Below are 26,542 nucleotides of genomic sequence, written 5' to 3'. Positions count from 1 at the left end.
GATGGACACGATACATGGATACACACTGAGTGAGTTATTTCAGCCCTTTTTCCATATTTATGACATATTATTCAGTCTGGGGACAAATATTGTACTGTTATCTTTTGTGTTTATGCCATTGGCGGCACTAGGTACTAGTTCCCCACTCCCTGGCTATGGGATGCTGTTATTTTCAAGAATCTAACTGGAGTCCTATTGAGGAGTTTTTATGTCATCATATGGACACAATTCATCTCTGAAGCACCAGTTTTCTCCTTAAATTGTTGGTATAATTTAAGATACCACTTTGTCAAAACTTTTATCTTGAACTGTAATAAATAAAAAATAGTAATGTTACACAGTCTATATTTTAAGATCCTAAAATTCAGGTGGATTGAACTTACCATTGGTATTTTTCAGAGTAAGCTGTTATGCCCCATCTGTAAAAACAAATGTCAAAATCAAGCTGTAATGGATGAATGCACAAAGCATACAGTATAACAAAATTACTGATCATGCTATACTGTAATTGAATAACACACTGGATTAAACATATACAAATATTCATTGGGTTTTCATTGAATAAAATGACATCAAAATGAATACAAATCCACTAAAATACACTCAGAAATGTATTTATACCTTGTTAAAAAAAATCAATTGATTTAATTACATTTAATTTGCAGACAATCAAAGTAAAAATCCAAAAAAGGCAAAAACATAGTTACCATTATATTTCTTTCTCTGGGTCCCTACATGACAGTGCACACCAATAACTTTTTAGCACCCCATATCTGGCATAGGACCAACTTATAGTTTGTTAAAAGGCTCCTCCTTTCTAGTATTTGTCTATCCAAGCTGCATTCTGTAGGTTTCAAAAAACTCTATTTGGACAGGTTTGTGCACTGCTGTAGAGGGATCCAGAGAAATAAACTGTAAGGAAATGTTCTACATCTGCATCATCCCCCATGACAGCAAAGGGTATGTCCCAAAGCAGTCTCTTTAACTAGGGTGTCAGACATCTAAAACAATTGCTTATAGTACTTTCCTTCCAAATTTAGCCTCATTGGAGGCTAAAACATCCAGTTCATATAGTAGTACCAGAAGAATGTATAATGAGACGACCATGTGACTGCCTTGCATTCAGATGTAGCACCCATTATTCTAAACTTGAGCACATTGTCATGCAATTTCACTAACAGGATTTACAACACAGTATTCAAAATAGCACAATACAAACAAATGGAACCGCCTGTGCTATCCAGGCCAAGGAAGTTGCCATTGGTCTTATAGAATGTGCATTAATATTCAGTGGCCAATCCAATTGAAAGCTTTATGGGCTTCTTTGATACAATGTTTAATACATTTTGTGATAGAAGATACTCTACAGAGGAAACATAACCTCTCAACAAAAAAAACCTATTACGCAATCTGTATCTCACTATATAAATCCCTTGTTTTATATGGTAGGTTGAGACCACTTGTGGAGGAAACTAGGAAACTGGATGCATGCTGGATGCATAGCCACCTCATATTTGTGGACTATGAAATATTTAACTTTGTACAAAAAGCTTGAATTGCTACACTTCTTGTGGCAGAAGAAATGGCTTTTAAAAATAAATAAGCGAACGTTATTCGAACATTTATCTGTGCCGTTTTCGTAAAATGTCTGCTGTATTCCACACGTGATTCACTCATTATTCTCGGCGAACGCTGGCATTAACGCGGCCAATCACACAAATCACATCTGTGTTTAGCGTTGTTGATTTCTTTGAATTACCTGGAATCTGATTTGTTTGGGTGAAGTTCTTCGCGTATCCGCCAGGTCACAAAATGAATCTTCTTCGCACTATCCAGAGCATATTGTAGCACAGTTACTGTACTGCATGTGTCAATTTGCAGGTGTTTAAAAAACAGATAAGAAGAGAGTCCACCACAGTGGTCCATTGTAAAATACAGTGATAAGAATGGTGCTCAAGTACACGGACCTGACATGGATAGTAATGGGAGAGAGATGGTACTGGGAATTGTATTGTAATGGTACTAAACCTATATAGAGGCTCCAATTACCCTGAAGGCAGGGGGGAAATGTAGGAAAACACCCCCCCTAACCTCATTGGGATGGCCCCAGGTAAACGTACTCACACTTGATGCTTCCTCCAGTCCCTCTCTCCTTAGGCGTGCTGCTGTGTCCGTAAGGGAAAGTCCAATGCAGTGTACGTGTGCAGCGCACAGCCAAGGAATATAGAAGCTGGTCTGGCAAAAAATCTTTTATTGATTAGGAGATCATAAAAATAGAGGGTGGTGAAACCTTCTACGCGTTTCGTGCAATGGATAGCACTTTATCAAGAAGTGTCGTAAAACATGGTACACATACCTTATATACAGGAATATCCGCCGATTTGGCGCCAAAATCAGTACCACGTCATAATTGGGTCCCCAATCCCCGGTAGACGCGCTGCGCAAGCGCTATGCCAGCGAGTATTCTGCCGAGTCCCCCCGTGTGACGCAAGCCTACACGCCCCCTCTAGATGACACGCACCCAGTGGGGAAGCGAGCGGCGAACTCTCACGAGATGCGGCTCAAGTGAATCTCGCCTGCTCGCGCATGCGCAGACGCATCACCTCATTGCCATAACAATGCACAATCTCGCGAGGAGTGGCTAAAATGCGTCCACCTCGCTCAGAATGCACTGTATAGCGCTTAAACATACTAGTAGTATTATGTACCCATAAAGAATTAAAATATGCATCCAACTGCCTCAGATTGGCCATATATGGGTTCTTCTCATGTGAAACACAGACAAGAACACCCACATACTGACCAACACTAGAGGAGGGGATAACATAATGGTTGTGTACATATATAAAACGGGGACCAATGACTGATGGTGGCCCAAATCAGACAGACAATACTATACAAAACCAAACATACAGTGATGTAAACTTAAACCAACCTACACAATAAACCTATACATTAATCTATAGAGAAAAGAATATTAATTATATATATCTATCACTATACCTATATTAAAAATCTATGTACAACCCTCCAATGATGCAGAGGATATTATTTCTTCAATATAATCACAAACACAGAAATTAATTAATTAATTAACTATGGGAATTTCCTACTTCTCTAGTAATGAATAATTTTGATTGCTTATATACATTTCTTGATCGTGTGTTAGATATGACTATTAAATTGTCAGTTTAAACATTCCATCACAACCTTAATCTAAAAAATCTAGGATCGTTAAGGATACATTGTTCTTACTAAACAGAGCAAGGAATTGACGAAAATCTACTTAGATAGATCAAAAGATGTCAATGAGCATGGATTTCGGTGGAATATAAATCACTAGCTAGTTCCTAGTGATAAATGTAAATTCACATAATTAAACTAACAATAATATTTATATCTGAAACTGCAAACATATAAATACATAAATAATCAACAGCAAGGGTCAATCTGTAAGGATGGATGATCAGGTCAGGAAGTGATTGATGTTCCATTCAATATTCATACCATCTGGGAATCTCGTTTGAAGCATAAATATCCAGTAAGATTCCCTACAATCTAACCTCTTGACCTGATCTCCACCTCTTTCCTTAAGCATAAGTCTTTCTATACCCATAAAAGAAAAGTTTTTAATGCCCCCCTTAGCACATTCAGAAAAATGTTTAGCAACTGGATGCATCAAGTCTCCTTTCCTAATCAGTCTGCAGTGCTCCTGCATCCTGATCTTGAGGGCCCTTGTAGTCCTTCCAACGTATCTTTTCCCACAGCCGCAATTGATAACATATATTACAAAGGACGTATTGCAGTTGATAAAACTATTGATGTTAAAACGTCTCTGTGGGCTATGGGAAAAGACACATCTGGAAGGTTTCATGAAATTACACATGTTACAATTGTTACATCTAAAGGATCCCTTGGTGGAAAAGGTATTTGGATCACTCATAGGGGTAGAAATTACACTTGGGGATACATAGTTGGCTATGGTTTTCGCTTTCCTATAAACGATCTTTGGTCCCTTTTTGGTGTATTCGTTAAGTATGGGGTCCATACGTAGTAGGCCCCAATGTTTATTAATAATTCTATTTACCTGGCCACTGGCCATACTAAATTGAGAAATAAATAAGGGAGATGTATTACCCATCTCTTTCCTATCTCTTTTTTGGTTGCCATCCTTCACTCTAGATCCTTTGATGGGAAGCAATGTCTTCCTTTCCTTTTTGGCTACTTCTTCTACTATGGATTGGAGGGTCTCCCTGTCGTAGCCTCTTTGGATGAAACGATTGGTAAGAGCCTCAGACTGAGTCAGGAACCCACTGTGAGTGGAGCAGTTCCTTCTCAGTCTGAGGTACTGACTCTTTGGAATGCCAGTAATCACTGATCTGGGGTGACAACTGTCCGCCCTAAGAATGGAATTTCTTGAATTACTTTTTCTGAAAATATCAGTTTGTATATTTTGGTTCATATCAATGAATAATAAAATGTCCAAGAAGCTAATGTGGTGTGCATTGAAATTTGAGGTGAATTTAATATTTAAAGTGTTGTCATTAACATAATCAAAAAATAACTTTAGTGTGTCAGTGCTCCCGTGCCAAATAATAAGTAAATCATCAATAAAACGTTTATAAAAACAATATTGTGTCTAAATTTATTGGTGCTATTATAAATAAAAGTATGTTCCCACCACCCCATAAAGAGATTGGCATAGGAGGGGGCAAAACTTGTCCCCATTGCCGTTCCCCGCTGTTGTAAGTAAAAGCGGTGCTCAAAAAGAAAATAATTGTGCGTGAGAAGAAAAAGAATGGATTCTGTGATAAACGTAGTCATTAGAATTGAGCTCCCTGGACATTCAATAAAATGGCGGACAGCCGTTAACCCCAGATCATGCTCTATGATTGAATACAGGGAGACCACATCCATGGTCACCCATAGGAAATCTTGTTTCCATGTGATGCCCTCCAATTGAAGTAATAGATCCCCTGAATCCAGAATAAAGGATGGCAGTGCTCTAACAAAAGGCTGTAAATAGGAATTAACATAACGAGATAACCCATCTCCCAAAGATCCAATACTGGAGACAATTGGTCGACCAGGAGGGTCGACCAATGTCTTATGGATCTTTGGGAGATGGTGGAAAATGGGAATAACTGGGTGAGGATTAACCAAAAATTCAATTTATTTCTTATTAAGAACCTGGGTAGCTGACCCTAAGTCAATAAGATCCAATAATTCTTTCAGATAGGGGGCTGTGGGAAATCCATGCTCATTGACATCTTTTGATCTATCTAAGTAGATTTTCGTCAATTCCTTGCTCTGTTTAGTAAGAACAATGTATCCTTAACGATCCTAGATTTTTTAGATTAAGGTTGTGATGGAATGTTTAAACTGACAATTTAATAGTCATATCTAACACACGATCAAGAAATGTATATAAGCAATCAAAATTATTCATTACTAGAGAAGTAGGAAATTCCCATAGTTAATTAATTAATTAATTTCTGTGTTTGTGATTATATTGAAGAAATAATATCCTCTGCATCATTGGAGGGTTGTACATAGATTTTTAATATAGGTATAGTGATAGATATATATAATTAATATTCTTTTCTCTATAGATTAATGTATAGGTTTATTGTGTAGGTTGGTTTAAGTTTACATCACTGTATGTTTGGTTTTGTATAGTATTGTCTGTCTGATTTGGGCCACCATCAGTCATTGGTCCCCGTTTTATATATGTACACAACCATTATGTTATCCCCTCCTCTAGTGTTGGTCAGTATGTGTGTGTTCTTGTCTGTGTTTCACATGAGAAGAACCCATTTATGGCCAATCTGAGGCAGTTGGATGCATATTTTAATTCTTTATGGGTACATAATACTACTAGTATGTTTAAGCGCTATACAGCGCATTCTGAGCGAGGTGGACGCATTTTAGCCACTCCTCGCGAGATTGTGCATTGTTATGGCAATGAGGTGATGCGTCTGCGCATGCGCGAGCAGGCGAGATTCACTTGAGCCGCATCTCGTGAGAGTTCGCCGCTCGCTTCCCCACTGGGTGCGTGTCATCTAGAGGGGGCGTGTAGGCTTGCGTCACACGGGGGGACTCGGCAGAATACTCGCTGGCATAGCGCTTACGCAGCGCGTCTACCGGGGATTGGGGACCCAATTATGACGTGGTACTGATTTTGGCGTCAAATCGGCGGATATTCCTGTATATAAGGTATGTGTACCATGTTTTACGACACTTCTTGATAAAGTGCTATCCATTGCACGAGACGCGTAGAAGGTTTCACCACCCTCTATTTTTATGATCTCCTAATCAATAAAAGATTTTTTGCCAGACCATCTTCTATATTCCTTGGCTGTGCGCTGCACACGTACACTGCATTGTCCATTGTAAAATAACCTTGGTCACTGAAGATGCTGTCATATTTAGGCATGTTCATAATTCAGTATCTAAACACAATGTTGGGTACATTATTCTCAATTGCTATTCCCGCACAATTGCTAAATAGACCAAACCTGTACACTCAACATCATGCCAAGTCTTTATTCAAAACCAATATCTTATATTTTCTGCAATTAATGCTGGAACAGATAAGAAGGCGACTTTAGCAGAGATATATAATCATATCATTGAGAACTATGATTGTTTCAAATTTTCACCTAACCATCATGGGTGGAAGCATTCGATAAGGCAAACTTTAACTAATGAGGATTGGGTTTTTTTGCACTGCCCCTCCTGATGCAGATAGCAGGGGTTATTGGTCTGTGCTCCTAGGTTTTGCCGGTATGTTTGCTGATGGCAACTTCAAAAGGAGAAAGGTCGGGTTTAATCCATTTAAGATTCCTATTTCCTGTCCCTGCAATTTACCAACCCCGTCTTGCCAATATGATTGCAATAATGGGCCAATCGTCACTGACATCACTGAAAACCTAGTGAACCCGCCTGATTACAATCCTTGCTACCTGACCCCACCTGTCAACAAGGATTGCTACCTGGCCCCCTGTAACTACCAGCTTCAGCAGTCAACTGTCAACTATAATGCAGATGACATGAGTGATCCCAGCTTCTATGCAAAATACACCACGGCTTGCCAATACGATTGCAATAGCTGGCCGACCATCACGAAAACCTAGTGAACCCGCCTGATTACAATCATTGCTACCTGGCCACGCCCAATTACAATCATTGCAACCTGGCCCCGTATAACTACCAGCAGTCACCTGTCAACTATAATGCAGATGACATGAGTGACCCCAGTTTCTACGCACATTGGCTCATCTCCACCCGGTTGGCAAAGTTTATAATGAAGGTAAATATAATGTACTGTGTTACACCATACAGTTTTGGCTTTAATTTCCAATGACATAAGAGTACAGTATGCTTGTAGACATGCACAATATAGCGCAAGTTGATGCATGAGCAGTACCAGAAATAATAACATAATTTTTTTTCAGAAAATAAACTTTGAAATCGAGCAGCAAAAGTTAAGGATGAAGTTCGATGGAACTCTAATTTAATTTGTTTAAATGTTGCCTTTTTACTTTTATACAGTCCATCTTTATTACTAGCTTTACGCTTTTAAAACTTTGCCACGCTCATTTTTTTGACAACACACTCAGTATGCACTTTAGTACTGTACAGTACTGTACAGTATGTGATCGATTCAATTACTGCACATGCCACAGCCTGTACTAAAATGTCACTATGAGATGTTTTTTGCTTTTACAGTATTCCATGTTACTGTTTTCTTTTATCAATGATGTTGCATTTTACAGTATACAGTAATTAGACTTTCCATGTGTAATTAATTAGGATAAGAAACCCCAAACATAAATATTAATACATAAATAAATTCCTACAATGTGATTTCTCAAGAATGACTTCCCGGCCAATGTTAATTGCAAGTCAGAAAAAAAAAAAAAAAGGATATCTTTTAAATTTATTTATTTCTCGACAAGGGCTTAATAAATGAGGGATTTTAAGAAAACATAATGTGATGCATTTTTTTAAATATTTTATCAAGAAGAGCTCACCCCTCCACACTTTTTAAAGTAAGGAAGGTTTTTTTTTTCATTTTGCTGTATGGACAGGCTCACTGCAGTTATTCTCTCAATAACAGAGGTAAAAGAGAAGTTTCACAACTCTTAATGCCATTTTTAATGAGTTTTAAAGCATCCCTTGATTTTTATAGCAGGTTTAAACCCACCTCCCTAGCAGTGCAGATCTTTGAAAAACTTTCCTGTTTAGGATAATTTGTTGCAAATGTTCTCAGCACTTTGATCTGTAAACTGTAACAATAGATAATGTTACCGTAGCATTGTAGCTGCTATGTTACACTGAAGTGGCCATTGTTTAGGCACACAATCAGGCTTTTTACAGATTTATAACAGGAACACCAAACGATTGCCAGCTTAGGTAAGAATGTAGATGTATACATTGTCACATGCTTTACATTTAAAAATAATTAAAAAAAAAAAAAAAGAAAAGTTGGAAAGCATTATTTCTGCGTTAATGATCTGATTTAATAAAAAAAATGTTTTCTTTAAATGTGGCCTTTCAATCTCTATGCCATGAAAGCCAGTAGGTGTATATTGGAATGTGTAATGAAATCTGAGATAAAAAGGAGTTTCTAAGGATTGTCTACCGACATCCTGACTAGGGGCTCTATGCAGTAAGCGCCGATAAGGCTTTTTTCGGATTTTTTTGCCCTCCCGATTCAGTAAGCGCCGATAAGTGGGAATTATCGGCAACTTTTCTTCCCGATAAAAAATTATCGGCATCCGGCTGCCGATAAGCCACTTATCGGCACTTTTTTAACCCGGCTGAATTCAGGTAGCCCCGATCAGCTCTTCGGTGCTGATCGGCACTCCAGAATGGAGAGTTTATCGGGAATCCAGCCCGCCAACTAAAGTTGGCAACTTGGTGGAGGAGAAGCATCGGCAAGGGCGACACTTAGAAAAAATCAGGCCTTTTTCCTGTTTGTGATTGATGCCGGGGGTCTCCGGAGCTGATACCAGCACCGGAGGCCCCCGGCATGCATCCGAGGCAGGAAAAATGCATGTACAGCCCACTTCATTGCCTTAGTGGCAAACCGCTAAGGCAATGAAGGGGTTAAGCCACCGTGCCAGGTGTATAGTGGGTAGCGGGGGTGGGTGAATGGGGTATTTGGCCCTTGTTGTTTTTGTAGGGCTTGCGGGGGGGGTTGCGGGTGCACTTAACCCCTTCACGACCGTAGCAGTTAATACCGCTACGGTCATGAAGGGGTTAAGGCCTCCCGCTACTCACCCGCAAGCCCTAAACAACCCCCGTTGGGGCTAATACCCCTTCACCCACCCCCGCTACAAAAAATAATCACACACAGCAGCCCCACACTAAATAAATAAATAAATCTAAATAAATAAATAAATATCTCTATATAAATAAATAAATATATGTATATATATATATATATATATATATATATAAATATATATATATATATATATATATATATATATATATATATATATATAATATCCCAACAACCCCTAACATGCACATCAATGATACTATAGGCCGGCGGGGGCCCTCGGGTGTTACCCGCAGGCCTGCACTACCAATTATGTGCCCAACCATTTTTATTGATAGTGTAGATGTGCAGGAGGTCTCCGGAGCTGAACCGCGTTGGTTTCAGGTCGGGGGACCCCCTGCTCCCCGAGATACAGCCCCCTTTATGAGGTGCCGGTATCCCTCTGCTTGGTTTAAAGGGCCCGATCACGTGATCGCGGCTTGTAAACCAAGCAGAGCAGAGGGATACCGGCACCCCCTAAAGGGGCCTGTATCTCGGGGAGCAGGGGGTCCCCAGACCTGTACCAACACGGTTCTGCTCCGGAGACCCTCTGCACATGTACAGTATAAATAAAACACATATATAAATAAACACTCGTTCTTTACCTTAGCGGCTATGCGCTATGGTAAAGAAGCAGCATTTCTGTATTTTAATAATATTGTACAGTGAGCAGGGGGTTCCCTGAGCCAGAAATTAATGCACAGGGACCCCTCCTGCTCCTGCTCAATATTATTAAAAATACAGAAATGCTGCTTCATTACCATAGCGGATAGCCGCTAAGGCAATGAAGGGGTTAACCCACCGTGCCCACTTTATTGTGGGTAGTGGGGATGGGTGAGGGGGGTATTTGGCCCTTGGTGTGAGTTTAGGACTTGCGGGGGGGTTGCGGGTGCACTTAACCCCTTCACATCGTCATCGACCACACATCGTCATCCCCGCAGACTACGGGTCCGCGGTGCCCCCACAGAAGTGGGACCACACATCATCATCCCCGCATGTGTCACCCGTGGAACCACCAGCCTGATACCCTTGGGATACCCGAGAATACCCGGAGGTGGTCTCCATAGGCCCCATGCAGAACCACGGAATCAAACCCTGAATGTAAAAAAAATAAACCTGGCCTATACATTCAATACATACACCCTCCCCCCCAACACCTACAGTACAATAATGTGCAAAATAACTATTATCCACATATGGATAATAGATTAATTGCCCATTATTAAAAACATTAACTAGCATATACAAATAAATAAAGTACTATTGACCTCATCAATACGAAGTGTCCGTTGCCAGCAAAATCCTTGTCTTGTCCACAACATACATAGCAAATACAAAGCCAATACATTGCAATTACATTCAGATATCAATTAACCCCTTAAACACCTTATCAGATAATAACCGCAAAGGTGATTAAGGGGTTAAGCCACACAGGCCCGATACCCACCCTCACCCATGAATTTGTACTGTGGCTTCATAATGCAACTATATATATATATACTGTATATATATACAGAGAGACAAAGAGAAAGAGAGAGAGAGAGATATATACAGTATATATATATTATATACACACGTTATATACACACCCATGATAAACCAATATACAGTACAAATAAATGTAGAAGGGTTATCAAAAGCATACTGCCCTACAACCAAACACTTCTCCATACAGACACTACATTAAAATCAATTTCCTTTAAAAATCCTAACTGATCTCACAATCTACTGTATATCATCACAAACCAATGAAAAACCTCACATTCCAATATATATGATGCATAAAATCTATGCACCATATACATTCTGCAAATGAATCAACCAAGTAAACAAAAATCAAAAGCCAATACATTGCAATTACATTCAGATATCAATTAACCCCTTAAACACCTTATCAGATAATAACCGCAAAGGTGATTAAGGGGTTAAGCCACACAGGCTCGATACCCACCCTCACCCATGAATTTGTACTTTGGCTTCATCATGCAACTATATATATATACTGTATATATATACAGAGAGACAGAGAGAAAGAGAGAGAGAGAGAGAGAGATATATATACAGTATATATATATATATATATATATATATATATATATATATATATATATATATACACACGTTATATACACACCCATGATAAACCAATATACAGTACAAATAAATGTAGAAGGGTTATCAAAAGCACTGTCCTACAACCAAACAATTCTCCATACATACACACTAAATTAAAATCAATTTCCTTTAATATTCATAACTGATCTCTCAATATAAATCATCACTAAACCTCTGAAAAGCCATTTAAACAACTTACATTCCAATATAAATGATGCCTAAATATCTATGCACCATATACATTCTGCAAATTAATCAACCAAGTAAACAAAAATCAATTAGCAATCATTATTTATATCCCTAAACAATTCACACTAGATCCCGAACAATAAAACCATTAACAAATTCACGCCTAGAGCAGAACAATTAAGCCTTTGAAAAAATATAAGTACCGACAAAAATACAACCTTTACAAACCAAGCCTATCCCTGACCTTCCTCAAACACACAATACAATACCAAGGAATACATCTATCTAATTTTAAAATACTTTAAACTCACAATAAAGCATAGCAGCAAACAAAAAATAATTTAAAACACATCTAATCCAGCTTTTAAAACAACATAATTTCTTACCCTGTACTGTACTGTATGTGTATATCTCTCTAGACATATATACATACATACATACAGTGGCAAGAAATGATATACCACAAAAAAAAAATACACATGTTAAAAAACCTTTTGAAAAAATTAACAAGTTAAATAAAATACATTTCTTTACTGTAGTTCACTTACCATTACTTGCCCCCACCGACTCCCGTTGCGCAGCTTACTCATGAACCAATCCACGATCAGGAACCCATAAAATATAAAACCATAAAATAATAAACATTAAACTAAAAATCCAAATCAATCCACGGGTCTTCTATCTGTAATCCATCTTCATCTGTGTTCTTCTTTCTTCTTTCTTCTATCTATCTAACACAATATATAGGTTTTGCTGAAGAGGAGAAAGAAATAGAGCGAGAGATCGTTTGAATATACATTATGTACCCAAATTAGCATATATCCTAGGTGTCATGAGTGCTCACCACAAACAAGGCGGGACCGCAAGGCCGAGGTGGGGATATTGATAGCCACCGACCTAAAACTGAGTAGGCATGTCCAGAGTGCAGAGTGGTTGTCTGGTAGCCGGGTCAGGGTAGGAGAGATCAGAATGGTCTAGGTTCTTGCTGTGGTCAAGGAGAGGAGAGATCGGTTAGTAGTTGATGCGGTGCCAGAGTCCAGGGGTAGAGAGGGGAGAATAGTTGAGTATGTAGCCGTTGTCCAGGGATCAGAGAAGTCGGGTGTCTGAGTGCAAGTTATGGTCAAAAACACAAGGCAACAGGAAGCAAGGAGGTAAGCACACAAGGAGGTAAGCACACAAGAGAAAAGTTTATGATTAGTGATAGGCAGGGATGGAGCCCATAGCAGCTGTGGAATAAATGATCCTGTTAACCCCTTGAGTGCCTGTGTCCGCACGGCGTCTGCACGTATCCGCGTGCGCTGCCCCTGTCATCATGGAGGTGGGACCTGGAGGCGGTCCCCGTGGTGTCAGTCCTCCTAGTGGGTGTGGCTGACGTGCATCACCTGTGACATTGTGGGATGTGTCACGGGGGCGGAGCCAGAGAACAGTCCCTGCGGTGTCTGCCATTCCAGCAGCACAGTACCTGGGTGCAGGTTGTGGCAGGCGCGCCTCATTAGACATCGCGAGATATGTGACAGGGACGGGGCCTTGTGCTGATCCTCACAGTACCCCCCCTTCAGGGGCGACTTCTGGGTGTCTCAGGAATGGCTTAAGAGGGTACCATGAGTGGAATGCCCGGACAAGCCTAGAAGCGTGTAACTGATCCCGAGAGGTCCAGGATCGCTCCTCGGGCCAAAGCCCCTCCAATGGACGAGGTACTGCAGCCTTCCACGGATAACATGGAATCCAGTACTGACTACACCTCGAATTCTTGCTGTCTGTCTATAAGGAGTGGTTCTGGTGGTGAGGATGAGGCAGAAGAATGAGGATCCTGTATACACTGGCGACACACTTTATTCGAGCTTGGCTAGTCCCACGAATTCGGGTATACCCGGGTGTATTGAGGTTTGTGACTGTTTTCTGCCCGAGTGCATTGAGTTATTTTCCAAGCAGGGATTGAAGCATTTTATTCCCGCTGGCTGCAATACTGCACAGTATATATATATATACTGCATTACAATTCATGAATTTATGCCATCTGGTAGACACGCAAAGCATTGCAGCCTATTAAATCCTAATCATTATCATTTAACAGATCAGCCGCCCATCAGCCAGGCATGAACCCAGGCTGGGAAGGCAAATGCAACGGGGCTTGTCAGAGGTGAGGAGCGGCGCATTCCAGGTATCTGCCAGGTACATACCGGGTATTTGCTCGAATAAAGTGTGTCGGTGCAGTACATGGTTTCAGGAGGGATGTGTGAAAAACGGATGGGATGTGCATGGAAGATGGTAATTGTAAGCGATAGGCCACTGGATTGATCCTCTTGGAGATAGTAAATGGACCAATGAATCTGGGTGCTAGTTTCACTGGGCACTTTTAGTCGAATGTTCTTGATAGAAAGCCACACCTTATCCCCTGGTTTGTATGCTGGGGTTCCTCGTTGGTTTTGGTCCGCCGGTTTCTTCTGTAGGGAAACTGCTTTCTTGAAATTCACTTGAATCCTCTCCCATGAGTTCTGTAATTGTTGGAGCCTGTTATCCACTGCTGGTACCCCAGATCTGGGTCCTGTCAGATGAAGGACTGATGGGTGAAAGTCTTAATTGATGAAAAACGGCGAATCCATCGTAGACTCGTTCCGTCAATTATTGTGAGAGAACTCCACTCAAGGTAGAAGATCTGTCCAGTTGTCCTGGGTGTCGGATATAAAACATCAGATAAACGTCGTGAGTTGCATGACGGGACAGGGCTTTGCGCTGATCCTCACACTAGGTATCTGAGGTGTGTTGAATTTTGTGCACAAGCATCTCTCTACATATTGTATAAAAGTATGTTTGGGGAGGTATAGAAGCCACTTGGTACTCTAATAAAAAATCTTGCTCTCGTGGGATGTACATCGTACCTTGTATTTGCATAATGTATAATTAGCTTTGTGGATACATTTTAACCTCTGGGAAAATAATAGACATTGATGATTTTGGTAATATCCAGATATCAACACTGAGTTAACAGACCTTTATGGAATTCGGCCTTTATTTGTTCTCTGTTGTCATGAGATCTGGCAAACCCCATCTGTCTGCTATTTGATTGAAGACCATTCCCCAAATGGATCTTGTGATGACGTAAAAAGTCTGAAGAGATTTAATTTCCCTTGAATGTGTACTGCCTTGATGTGAGTCACATTCTTCTCTGTCCAAAAGAGAAAACTTGAGATCTCTTTCATTGCATGAGAGCTCTTTGTTCCACAATGCTTGTTTAGATATGCTACTGTTAAGACGTTGTCTTAGAAAACATTTGTTGCAACTCTTCTTAGGAGATGGCTAAAATGCAAGATTGCTCGAGATACTGTTTAAATTTGCACATAGTTTATGGTAAGGGTCGCTTCTGTTCCTAACCCTTTTCTTTGGGTGCAGTCATTTTGAAATTGTGCTCTCCTTTCTCTACTGCTAGTTTCTGTAAATACTAAATTTCACACATGATCATTATTTCTTTGCCTTTTCTCAAATTTGAGAGATCATCTCACCATCTCAGCCTCTCTCTGACGAGAGGCGACAGATGAATTGTCTGGGAACAATTCAGTGTGTTCTGGTTGCAACATCTTAACAAGTTTACCAAAACAAAGATGATAGACAGTACTCACTTAATCAGTATAAGTAGTAATGCGCAGGGTGCTCAGGGAACCAGGGGGACCCAAATTCCCCTGAAACCAATAGTCAAAAATTAACTAGAGTTCCAGCACTCACTGACTTAGGGAAAAATAAACAAAGCTGGGTATGCGCCAAAAAAAGTAGATCATTTAATGTAAGCACAAGATAATATAACAAAGTGTACTCTGGGCTTTGCCCTTTTGAGCCTTCATTGTGCATTAATTTGTGATTACTGAGTGCTGCTCTGGTTGTTCAGGTGTTAGGGTCAAGGGAAGTACCTTGTGGTCCTTACAGACCTGAGGGAACGGGCCTGAGGAAGGGGTCTTTCCCTGAAATGTTGCCCCCCTGATTACCCTCCCCTCCATCATTTTTTGTTTACCTCCCCACTCACTCTCCTTGTCTATTGTCTATCCCACTCCCTGTGTTCTTTCACCCCCACCACCTTGTCTGTAGGGTCCACTGTTTACCCGCTTGTGCTACATCACTCCAAGTTTTGTTATATTATCTTGTGCTTCCATTAAATTATCTACTTTTTTGGCATATACCCAGCTTTGTTCATTTTTCCATAAGTCAGTGAGTGCTGGAACTCTAGATAATTTTTGATCTTAACAAGTTTATTTGTTGAGGCCTGAGGTGCCATTGCGCCCATTGGTACCACTTTTATCATTGATGTAAAGAAGCCTAGCAGCCTTGCAGACTGCTCTGTTTAAACTGTTTAAACTGGTCTGGATGATCAGATACCTTGTGCTGGCGAGCTGATCTTGAAAGCCTTCATTTGAGGAAGAAAGAACCTGTCTAATCCAGTGTCGAACTCCATCCCCAAAAAGGTGTGTGAGGATGTACACGAGTGAGCTCTTTGTATTCACTATCAATCCATGATGTTGCAGTGTAGAAAGTAGAATTAGTACAATCTCTTAATAGAAATGCCTAGGTAGGGAATAACGTAAATGTCGCCTTCGGAGATGGGCAATCACTACTGACAGGATCTACAATAGGTGAAGGTTTTTGGAGAGGTAGCCAGATTGAAAGGAAGATTGGAGAACTGATAATGTTTGTACATTAGATAAAACCTGAAGTAATTGTGGTGGGATGTTGTAATGGAACTATGTAGATATACATCTTTCAGGTCTATATGAGTGTCATATGTACAGGTATTGACTATGGATCTGAATAATTCCAGTTTGAATTATCATAATAAATTGATTTACGTACTGCATGCTAGCACTGGACAAAAACCTCCAGAAATATTTCCCTGAAACCATGAATAGGTGGCAATATATACCCTTTCTTTTTTGTTCCGAGGAACCTTCTGAACAACTTTGGTATTAAATGGCCTCAATATCTTCCATTAATGCATTAATGCATTAATGCATGTTTATTTCTGGATATCTGGGAACTTGTTCTTGTTTGGTATCTTTAAAACTTTGAGTGCGTAGCCGCTATACAGTATAAAATCTGTTTCACCTATGCATCTGAAGTTGTTTTGACACAGACATCCCTTAAACAATAAACCTCTTCCCACAACAGGAAGCATCGTCAGGGACAGAGTCTGTTAAATCTAAGAAGAAGGCAGGTTGTGGAAAGAGCCAGCCTGTAGGAACAAAAATGTATTGAGGATGTCTGTCTCTTATCCCTATCCCTTTCATCCAGAAGCTTTAAATATAATTATGACTAATGCTTCTCCAAATAAACTTTCACCTCAGAATGGAAGTGATATCAGGTGGTTTTTTTTGATGTTTAATCCACATTCCATATTTTATGTGATCTTCTTGCTGAAAATTATCATGCTGTGGAGCCAGCCATGACCCTAACAGCATGAAAGGAGGCATCTGACATGACCTCTATGCCTATTTAAATGGTGTTGAAATTTTGTAAGACTTATAAGCTTATGCACAGCATTGGTTAAGATGCAAAGCCAGTAAACCTACTCACAGACAGCTGTTTCGACCCTTTGGGTCTAATCCGTGTGATTACACTGGCTGGGTATGCAAAGAAGCTAAAGGATGGGCCAACCATAATACTGAGTTAAGTTATGGTGAGTAAAGAAAGTGACAAAAACCCTCCACAGCAAAGCAAATATGCAAATGTAAATACAACTGTATGCTCATCTGCATGTCTTAGGCAGGTCTGCAACCCCGCCTTTCCCCATTATCACCCAGCACACAGCACACTGCAACAAGGGATTCTGGGAAATGACTATATATAGTGATCCCTCTCCCTCTCCCTCTCCCTCTCCCTCTCCCTCTCTCTCTCTCTCTCTCTCTCTCTCTCTCTCTCTCTCTCTCTCTCTCTCTCTCTCTCTCTCTCTCTCTCTCTCTCTCTCTCTCTCTCTCTCTCTCTCTCTCTCTCTCTCTCTCTCTCTCTCTCTCTCTCTCTATATATATATATATATATATATGTATATAATCAAAAAATAAATAGATGATACCGTTCTGTGGCTAACGAATTGCTTTTATTTGTGCGAGCTTTCGAGATACACTGATCTCTTCTTTCGGCGATGTTACAATGAATGAAGCAAGCAAAAGCTATACTATAAACAGTGTTTATTGGAATGTTATCTGTGCTGGTCCTTCCCCTGGTGTGGATGTGTTTTATGGCTGGAGGTGTCAAAAGGTTCCTGAAAGCAAGTGATGAAAGAGTGTGAATAAAAATGAATGGAGTGCCCACAGTATATACAGTGCTTTACAAAAGGTGTGTGTGGAGTGGGAGTGGATATAAATGGTGTGGGTGGGTGTGGAAATGTGAGAGTTAGTAGCATAACTAAAAGTGTGTGTGGATACTATGTGGTCCCTATTGGTGTATGGGAATGGAAAAACAAGGAGTATAAGTATGTGTGAGAGACAGCTGTGTGTGCATACATATACAGTAGCACAGTATGTACAGACATGGAATATAGCGCTCATGGGAAGAGAGTTCACTTGTGTCAGTAATGACTCATAAAATTTCGATCTCTGTTTAGGCCACTGCTAAGTGTCCCGAACTGTGGGCTCTCCATTCATTTTTATTCACACTGATACACATACACACTCTTTCATCACTTGCTTTCAGGAACCTTTTGACACCTCCAGCCATAAAACACATCCACACCGGGGGAAGGACCAGCACAGATAACATTCCAATAGACACTGTTTATAGTATAGCTTTTGCTTGCTTCATTCATTGTAACATCGCCGGAAGAAGAGATCAGTGTATCTCGAAAGTTCGCACAAATAAAAGCATTTCGTTAGCCACAGAACGGTATCATCTATTTATTTTTTGATTATTGAAGCTCGGCTAACACGGTACTGATACCTCTACATATATATATATATATATATTTATATTTATATATATATATATAATGTGGTGGGTTCTGGGGTTAGAGATTACTGGGATTGTGTGTTTATTCATTTTAATTTTCTACTGGTATCAGTTATTTGGAGGTTAGTGTCCCCTCCTCCCAGGGTTTAAACTCACCAACCCTACTTTTTAAGTAGCAGTGTTTTTCATGTACCTGTGCAGGACAGACCCACTGTGGTCATTCTCCCTCCAGCAGATGTACCCACGAAAATCTTAATTTTAATGTTATTAAGAACGAGAGGACACCAGTCTCAAAACAAATATGCATTTGTATTTCAGCATACATATACGAATGAAGTGATAATTGCAATTAATTACATAAAAATACTGAATACAAAAATAGAAAAATTAATAAATTCAGGTTGAGTTTTTCCCATGCATCTTTATATAAAAATAGAAATTAAAACACAATGTAAAAAATACATTGGTGGGGTGGGTAGTTTTGCCCCACAATAGGTAAGAGGTAAAGGTTAGCGATCTTGTTTGCCATACGGTGGGTAAGGCAATGCAAAGCAATGCCTTACTTGCCTCTTTGGTATGTATATGAGGATAGGTAGGGTGTTTAAAGAGATAAAAAGATTAAATAAGTTTCTGCTAGAAGGTATTATAATAAATGATATTACATTACCCTTTGGTAAAAAAAATATTGTGATATCACCCACCCCCAACAATTGCATTCGTAGTGATGAATAATGCTTATTTTCATGGTGGCATTATTTACAATTACCTTATAGCTAATGAAATCCATATTCTTTTTTTTTACTAGAAGCGTTATAAACTATACTTGAGGAGTTTAGTGAATCCAAGCCTTTGTTTTTCAGCACAGCAAAACACCTTATATACAGATGCAGCGGCCATTATTCAAACACTTCACGCGTTGTATACCTCGGAATACCCATGTCCTGGCGCATGATTTCTTCCAACCGTACCGCCTATAGACGCGAGTGCAGGCGAGTGCAGAAAATGGAATTTTAGTTTTCTGTTTTTTTAAACACCTGAAATTGACACCGTAGCACAGTACTGTACATATTACAGTTAATTAATTTCATTGCATTTAATTGCACACAATCCATGAAATTCAAACAAAGCAACCGCGATAAACACGTGTGCCTGGGCGATAGGCCGCGTTAATGCCACGTGGAGAACAGCAGCACACACGAAAATGGCTCCGTGATTTGTTTGAATAACGGCCGCTGCATCTGTAACAAGCAGGAGTTACCTGTAAAGTGTTATGTTTAAAGCAGTTTTTTTTACCACCATTTAGTAAATGTTGTTTAAAGACAAGTGCTAGTTTGTTGACAGCTTTACAGTATCAGAATTTACTTGCACTGTCTATCCCAACAATTAAAATATTTTATTTACAGCACATTCAAAATGTTGCAAATCGTAGACATATCACATTATATATACTGTATGTTTTAGCAAATTCTTACAGTATCAGAATTTACTTGCACTGTCTATCCCAACAATTAAAATATTTTATTTACAGCACATTCAAAATGTTGCAAATCGTAGACATATCACATTATATATACAGTACTGTATCTTTTAGCAAATTCAGCAGAATGCAAATCACTTAGATTCTGTCAATTATGAGGTGGTAATTTCCCACTGTTTTTAAAAAAAATTAGAGCACAGACTAGTGTAGTGTATTTACTGAATTAAAAGAGTCACTAACATATTCAGCGTTAACCTGACAGAACATGTATAGTAGACAAATAGCTGCAGTGTCAGCATCTAGCAGTTATGGATTCCTACTACATAAGATACACTCCTAGAGAACAGCTACCTTATCACACAATTCCAAGCAAAGTGTAAGTACATAATCTGTTGCCAGGATTACAGGTGCTTGAATGAGCACAGTAAATACATATCCTTATATTCAGTACTGTACCTTGTTGGTGGCTTCATCTTTTTTTTCACTCCAACATAAAACTTGGATGAAGCAACGGATAATAATTTCTCCGGCTTAATACTCTGCGTAAAAACAATAGAAAGTCTGCCTGAAATATTATTTCTTCGGTAATATTAAAACATCATTACACAAATATGTACACCTAAAATGAGTAAATAAACTTCCATATGAATACAGTATTTAAGGAATTTGTTTTCCAGAGCTTGGCTTTAGCTAAATGATCATGTTGCTGATTGCATAAAATGTATTAAGGGAGAAGAGGTAAAGATTAATATAGAAAATGCGGTCTAGAAAAATAAAACAGAACAGGACATTAAAATGAGCAATGCTGAGCATAAATTCAGATGTGTTTACTAAAGAGGTTAAAACTCCTGAATCACAATTTTCAGAAGGCTCAGGAAAAGCTAGTATCTTCACTTTCAAGTTCCCTAAGGACTGCAATGCTAAATACATTCATAACTAAGCAGTGGACGACAAATCTTTAGGAGTCAAATGACCCCGTAGGACAGAAAAAACAGGTCCTGATTTAGGAATGTTTGTCACTTGGGACATACTTGTATACTGTATATAAAAAATGAAATTGAACAAAACCAAGTGACAGAAGAAAACGTGAACATTCCCTTTATTAGCATTGGCTGTATAAACTGTACTAAAAATGAAACCTGGGCAGGAAGAAGCTCCTACACACAACTAAAAAATAAAAAACTACTTTTTACTGAGGTTTTTACTAGAAGTCAAGGTAAGGAGCTGCGAGAGAACTTCTTAATCAATAAAGCTACTTATTAAACATATTATTAAAAAAAATTAAATGGATAGAAAAAAAAATGCTGGGAAAAAAACCCCCAAATATCTCTTTCTTCATTTTCAAAATCTTTGTACTTGTACTGAAGAATCAGTGTGAGCCACATTTAAAACTCTTTTACTGGGGTTCATGAAACTCTGGTAAGGGGTATCAGAGCTTGATCTGACATTACATTAATGCCCATTCACTTGAATTCGGAATTCTTGGAATGTAATTAACAGTTAATTCTGATGTAGCTCCAGTGCCGTTTATCGGAGCTTCAAGAATAACCCCCTTTATGCCAAGAAACTTGTTTATCACCCTTAAATGTTCTTGTAAGTGGGAGGCATCTTCTGAAAGAAGGTGGAAAAGACAACAGCATTGACTAAATCTTGTATGAGGCCGTTAAAGTACAATTTTCTCTAGGCTAGATGCCTGAGAGAAGACGGGCAAGTATTGAAGAGAAGATAGATTGCTAGAAAAATCTAACTAAAAAATAATTCCTGAATTCAGTTTTTTTCAAAAGTTTCTCTCATATCTCCTTCCTTTCTTTTGGGATGCATATGTCCCCTAGTGTTTCCATATAATGAAGAAAACCATGATTAAAATCATGAACTTCTGTACAGATGTAGCGGGCATTATTACTCCCATTAATGCAAGTTCACGCACAATATAACGCACTAAATAACGTGTCATATCTCCTCCACCATTATTTTCAATAGAACTACTGTTAAATAATATGCCATCATTAACGCAACAACACATTCCACATATATATATATATATATATATATATATATATATATATATATATATATATATATATGTGTGTGTGTGTGGAGGTATCAGTACCGTGTTAGCCGAGCTTCAATAATCAAGACGGTATCATCTATTTATTTTTTGATTTTATATATATATATATATATATGATACGAACCAATCCAAAGACCAGTAAAGAGACAGCAGACCGCACGGGGTTAATCCAAAAATCTATATTCACAACATGAAATACACGTAAGCCAACGTTTCGGTCCCACAGAGAGACCTTCCTCAGGGCATGCAACCCACAAGTGCAAGTGACCAAACATATATACCCTCACCCATAGTGCAATGCAAACAAAGGGAACCAATCACCAACATGCAATCAGACAAAATATGCAACATAGCTGTGCTCCGTGCCCCCTCCCCTATTACCTGATTATCCAAATGACTCATCATGACATGAGAGTAGGCACTTAAACTATTAGGAGAGAGACACCCTTAGACACTGGTCCCAGGGTCTACTGCCATTGCGGGGGATAGTCGCGCGCCGCGCTTGTGCAGTGGGCCAAAACATATTGACTGCCGGAGCGCCAGCAGGGCGAGTGCGCCGTGCATCACAGCTGTGAGCAGACGCCTCATTAACTCTCCCTGGCCACCAGGGACGCCGGCAGCGCAAAACGCACATGCGCAGTCTGAAAAACCGCCTCGGTGCACAGTTACCCGCACACTGACAGTAATAATGGGCTAAACAGAATAGTAATACACAGAGCGTTAAGGTGAACCACAGGGGGACAGATGGAGGTATAGAGCACAAGGAGCGCATAGCATCACCATAATATATAAGGACAAAGGAAGTGCAAAAGTGCAGATTTTTTAAAATATATATATATATATATATATATGCAAATATAACTGTATGCTCATCTGCATGTCTTAGGCAGGTCTGCAACCCCGCCTTTCCCCATTATCATCCAGCATACAGCACTTCCACTGCATCAAGGGATTCTGGGAAATGACATGCAAATGAGCACACAGTGTCACTTTTTGCCTCAATAACCATTTTTAACATGGTTCCCTATAGGCTTAAGCTTGCTGCATGGTCACAGCTTTGAGCACAGCCAGGGTTAAGGTGCTTACCCAGAAAACCATATATATATATATATATATAGATGGATATAGATGTAGTGTGTGTTCAGTTCTGAACAATACTTTTAGAAAAATGGCAATTCAAATTTAGCAAACATTAATGCATCTTTTTATATAGCAAATAAATAGATCACTTGTGAGCACATTCACATGTCTTAGGCAGGTCTGTAACTCTGACTTTCACCATTATCCCCAGCAAACAGCTATAAGCTAATGTGCGCTGTTAACACAGATTTATAGCACAGCATGGGAATCAGATGCAAAGCCATAGAAACCATTCACAGACATGCTTCAACCTTAATGGGTATCATCAGTGTGAAGTTGGTTGTACTGCTGGCTTTGCATTTTCAAGACTGTAGGGTTTACCATCATGTTTTAAGTTATGGTGGGTGATAAAGGCAACAAGAAACCTCCACCGTATTGCATATAACAAATAAAAAGATCACTTGTGAGCACATTCACATGTCTTAGGCAGATCTGCAACCCCTGCCTTTCACCATTATCCCCAGCATACAGTGCTTCCACTGCAGCAAGGGATTCTGGGAAATGACATGCAAATGAGCACACAATGTGTCACCTTTTGTCTGAAAACCCATTGTTATATATACACACACACACACACACACACACACACACACACACACACACACACACACACACACACACACACACACACACACACACACACACACACACACACACACACACACACATATTATATAATTCTGTTTTTCTTCATATAGAAAGTGGAACCATAAGTCTATCAATAAAAAAGTAGTGGAACTCTATGGTTGTAAATTAAAAAGCAGCGGTGCCCCATATACACTAGAACCATCACATTTTGACCACTGTACTGTAGATGTACATACTGTATATCATCATCCTTATCTTCATCCCGTGTGGCTCCATTGCTAAATGAAGGCCAAGGTTCCTCAACTTCTTCTAATTCTATTTCATTTATTTCGATCTTTGCAGACTTGATACATTGTTGAACATCACTTTAGTCTTGCTGAGATTCATATGGGGGCCCACTTTCTTACTAACTGGCAATTTTGCTTATGTGTTGCTGGAGGTGTTCTGGACTTGTGGCAAAAATAACCATGTACTGTAATCTGAAAATCGTAGGTAACAAAAGTATTAACCGTTGATTTTGATAATTTTTTTCCCAATGCAATGTCTTGAACAATTCTTCAAGTGTTGCAATGAAAAGCTTTGGTGACATGGTGTCTCCCTGTCGCACTCCATTGCTGATCCTTATCTTCCTTGTATCTTTCTGTAACCTAATAGATGATGTGGTATTCTTTTAAATGATCTTTATTATATGAATGTACATGCACATGTATTATTCTTTAGCACTTTGTCTTCTTAATGCATTTAGAATTGCTGAGGTGTAGACAGAATCAAATGCTTTTTCATAATCTCCGAATCCTAATATGAGTGGCAGATCATATTAATTACTTCAGGAAATCAATTCATATACAACTTGGATATGGTCGATTGTGTTATATTCACTGCAAAATCATGCTTGTTTTCTAGACTGGACTGGGCAAAGTCCAGGGTCTGTAGCCGCGGATTAGTCAGTATCTCTGTAAAAATTGTGTAAGTGATTTGAAGTAGACTGATAGGTCTGTAGTTCTTGAGGTCTTCTTTTTTCCCTTTCTTGTGGATAAGGATAACTACGGCAATGCTCCATTATTCTAGAACTTTCCTGTTCTTCAAGCAGCAGGTAAAGAATTTTTCAAGGATTTTCTCTACTTGTTCCTCAGCTGCTTTCAAGATTTCAGCTGTATTTCCATCTTTCCCAGGGGCATTCTCATTCTTCATGGATTTAATGTTTTTGCCAATTCTTTTGGAAGGATGCATGTGGGTTCTCCTGGCTCTTCCTCTTCTGGATTATGCACTGTGTTAATTGTGTTCTTGTAATATTTAATGTAGAAGTCCTCCACTCTTTTTATGATAAATGCACAATTAATTTCATTCTTGATTACATTGGCTCCATCCCATGTCCATTTTCAATTTGGATTTTTTTAAAGAATGCATTAATGTAGAAATGTTCACATCCTGCATATTCTACCAATTTGTCTCTACGTTCAGTCCTGTTATCGTAACCATACTTACCAATGTATGCTTTGTCTTTCTGCTGTGCACCAACCTTTGCATTGAAGTCTCCCATAACGATTTTGCGGTGACAATTTCCTTTGTTGCTAAGTTGGTTGATTCATGATATGTTGAAGTCTTCCACTTCATTGTCTGTGTGACTTGATGTTGGGGCATACACTTGAATTTTTTGAAGCCTCTATATCTTTGTCAACTGAATAATATTCTAGCTGCTCCTTCTGATGAGCTTCCATACTTAAATATGTATTTTCTCCATCTCTTGTTAACAATGCAGCTTACTGCATTGATTATTCAATTTTCTGCAACAGAACTATTTTCACATTAACATCTAATTTGTTACAGGATGACGGTGTTATGAGAGTGGATGTTGTGCAGTGTTGGGTTACTTAACTGGAGTATAGTATTTACGTTTATGTTATAATCTGGTTGACTACTGTATATACAATCAGTTTGTTTGACAATACATTTTTGTAGTGTTAATAATAATAATAATAAAAAAAAAAAAATCAAGAGGAAAACTTACAAAATGTGAAATTACAGAAACAAAACAAACTGTATTGTTAATATGTATGCTTCATTATGTAAAATTCAAATGTATAATACGTTTGTAGGTTCTCTAATATAAAAAGATTAAAAAAAAAACCATCTTATTTGTATGTCTGTCTGCGTTGATTTCCCTTCAATCAATTTAATCCCAACTGCAACAGAACTATTATCCCATTAACATCTCTTTAGTATGTCTGTCTGAGTTGATTAGGCACAGTCGCTCCTTTAATTTGTATGTCATGTGCCATATGGCTGTATAACATCTTACGTGTCACATATAAAGTGTCTGTGGCGTTAAAATTGGAGTCGAATTAGAGGTGAAGAATAGAGGAACTGGATTTAGCACTTTTTCCAACAATTCATATCAAAGCCGCATTCTAATAGACAGTCCAACAGAGTAACTGCTTGTGCATACACATTGTCATCATTTTTAACGTAAATACAGGTCTCCACTTAAGGAGGCATCGCAATACTTTACAGTCAGTTTGAGAACAACTACAATTAAATTTAATTACATTTGTTACACATGAGAGAAAGGAAAAAAACAGAATTGTAATAATTCATGGTTGTATTAAATGAACAAAGGTTATACATTCAGTTTGCAAATATTTAATGGACTGTTAGAGACATGATTATGGGCATAAGTAACATTTACAGACAAGATTAAAATTGTTAT

General features: G+C 38.9%; 1 protein-coding gene across 1 annotated transcript in view; it reads right to left on the bottom strand.

The window, feature by feature from the left end:
* The window catches only part of ARAP2 (ArfGAP with RhoGAP domain, ankyrin repeat and PH domain 2), a 406,381-nt gene that overhangs the window by 29,222 nt on the left and 350,617 nt on the right, over window positions 1–26,542 (bottom strand). The window contains exons 29-30 of the mRNA XM_075568062.1: window positions 20,493–20,575; window positions 384–419 (exon numbers count right to left, since the gene is read on the bottom strand). Of these exons, the coding sequence (XP_075424177.1) occupies window positions 384–419; window positions 20,493–20,575 (119 nt within the window). The remainder of the gene's footprint in view (window positions 1–383; window positions 420–20,492; window positions 20,576–26,542) is intronic.

The sequence above is a fragment of the Ascaphus truei genome, chromosome 1, assembly GCF_040206685.1.
Source record: "Ascaphus truei isolate aAscTru1 chromosome 1, aAscTru1.hap1, whole genome shotgun sequence".
NCBI classification, from domain to species: domain Eukaryota; kingdom Metazoa; phylum Chordata; class Amphibia; order Anura; family Ascaphidae; genus Ascaphus; species Ascaphus truei.
The sequence above is the reverse complement of the archived record's forward strand: the minus strand, read 5'-3'. Positions and strand labels throughout refer to the sequence as shown.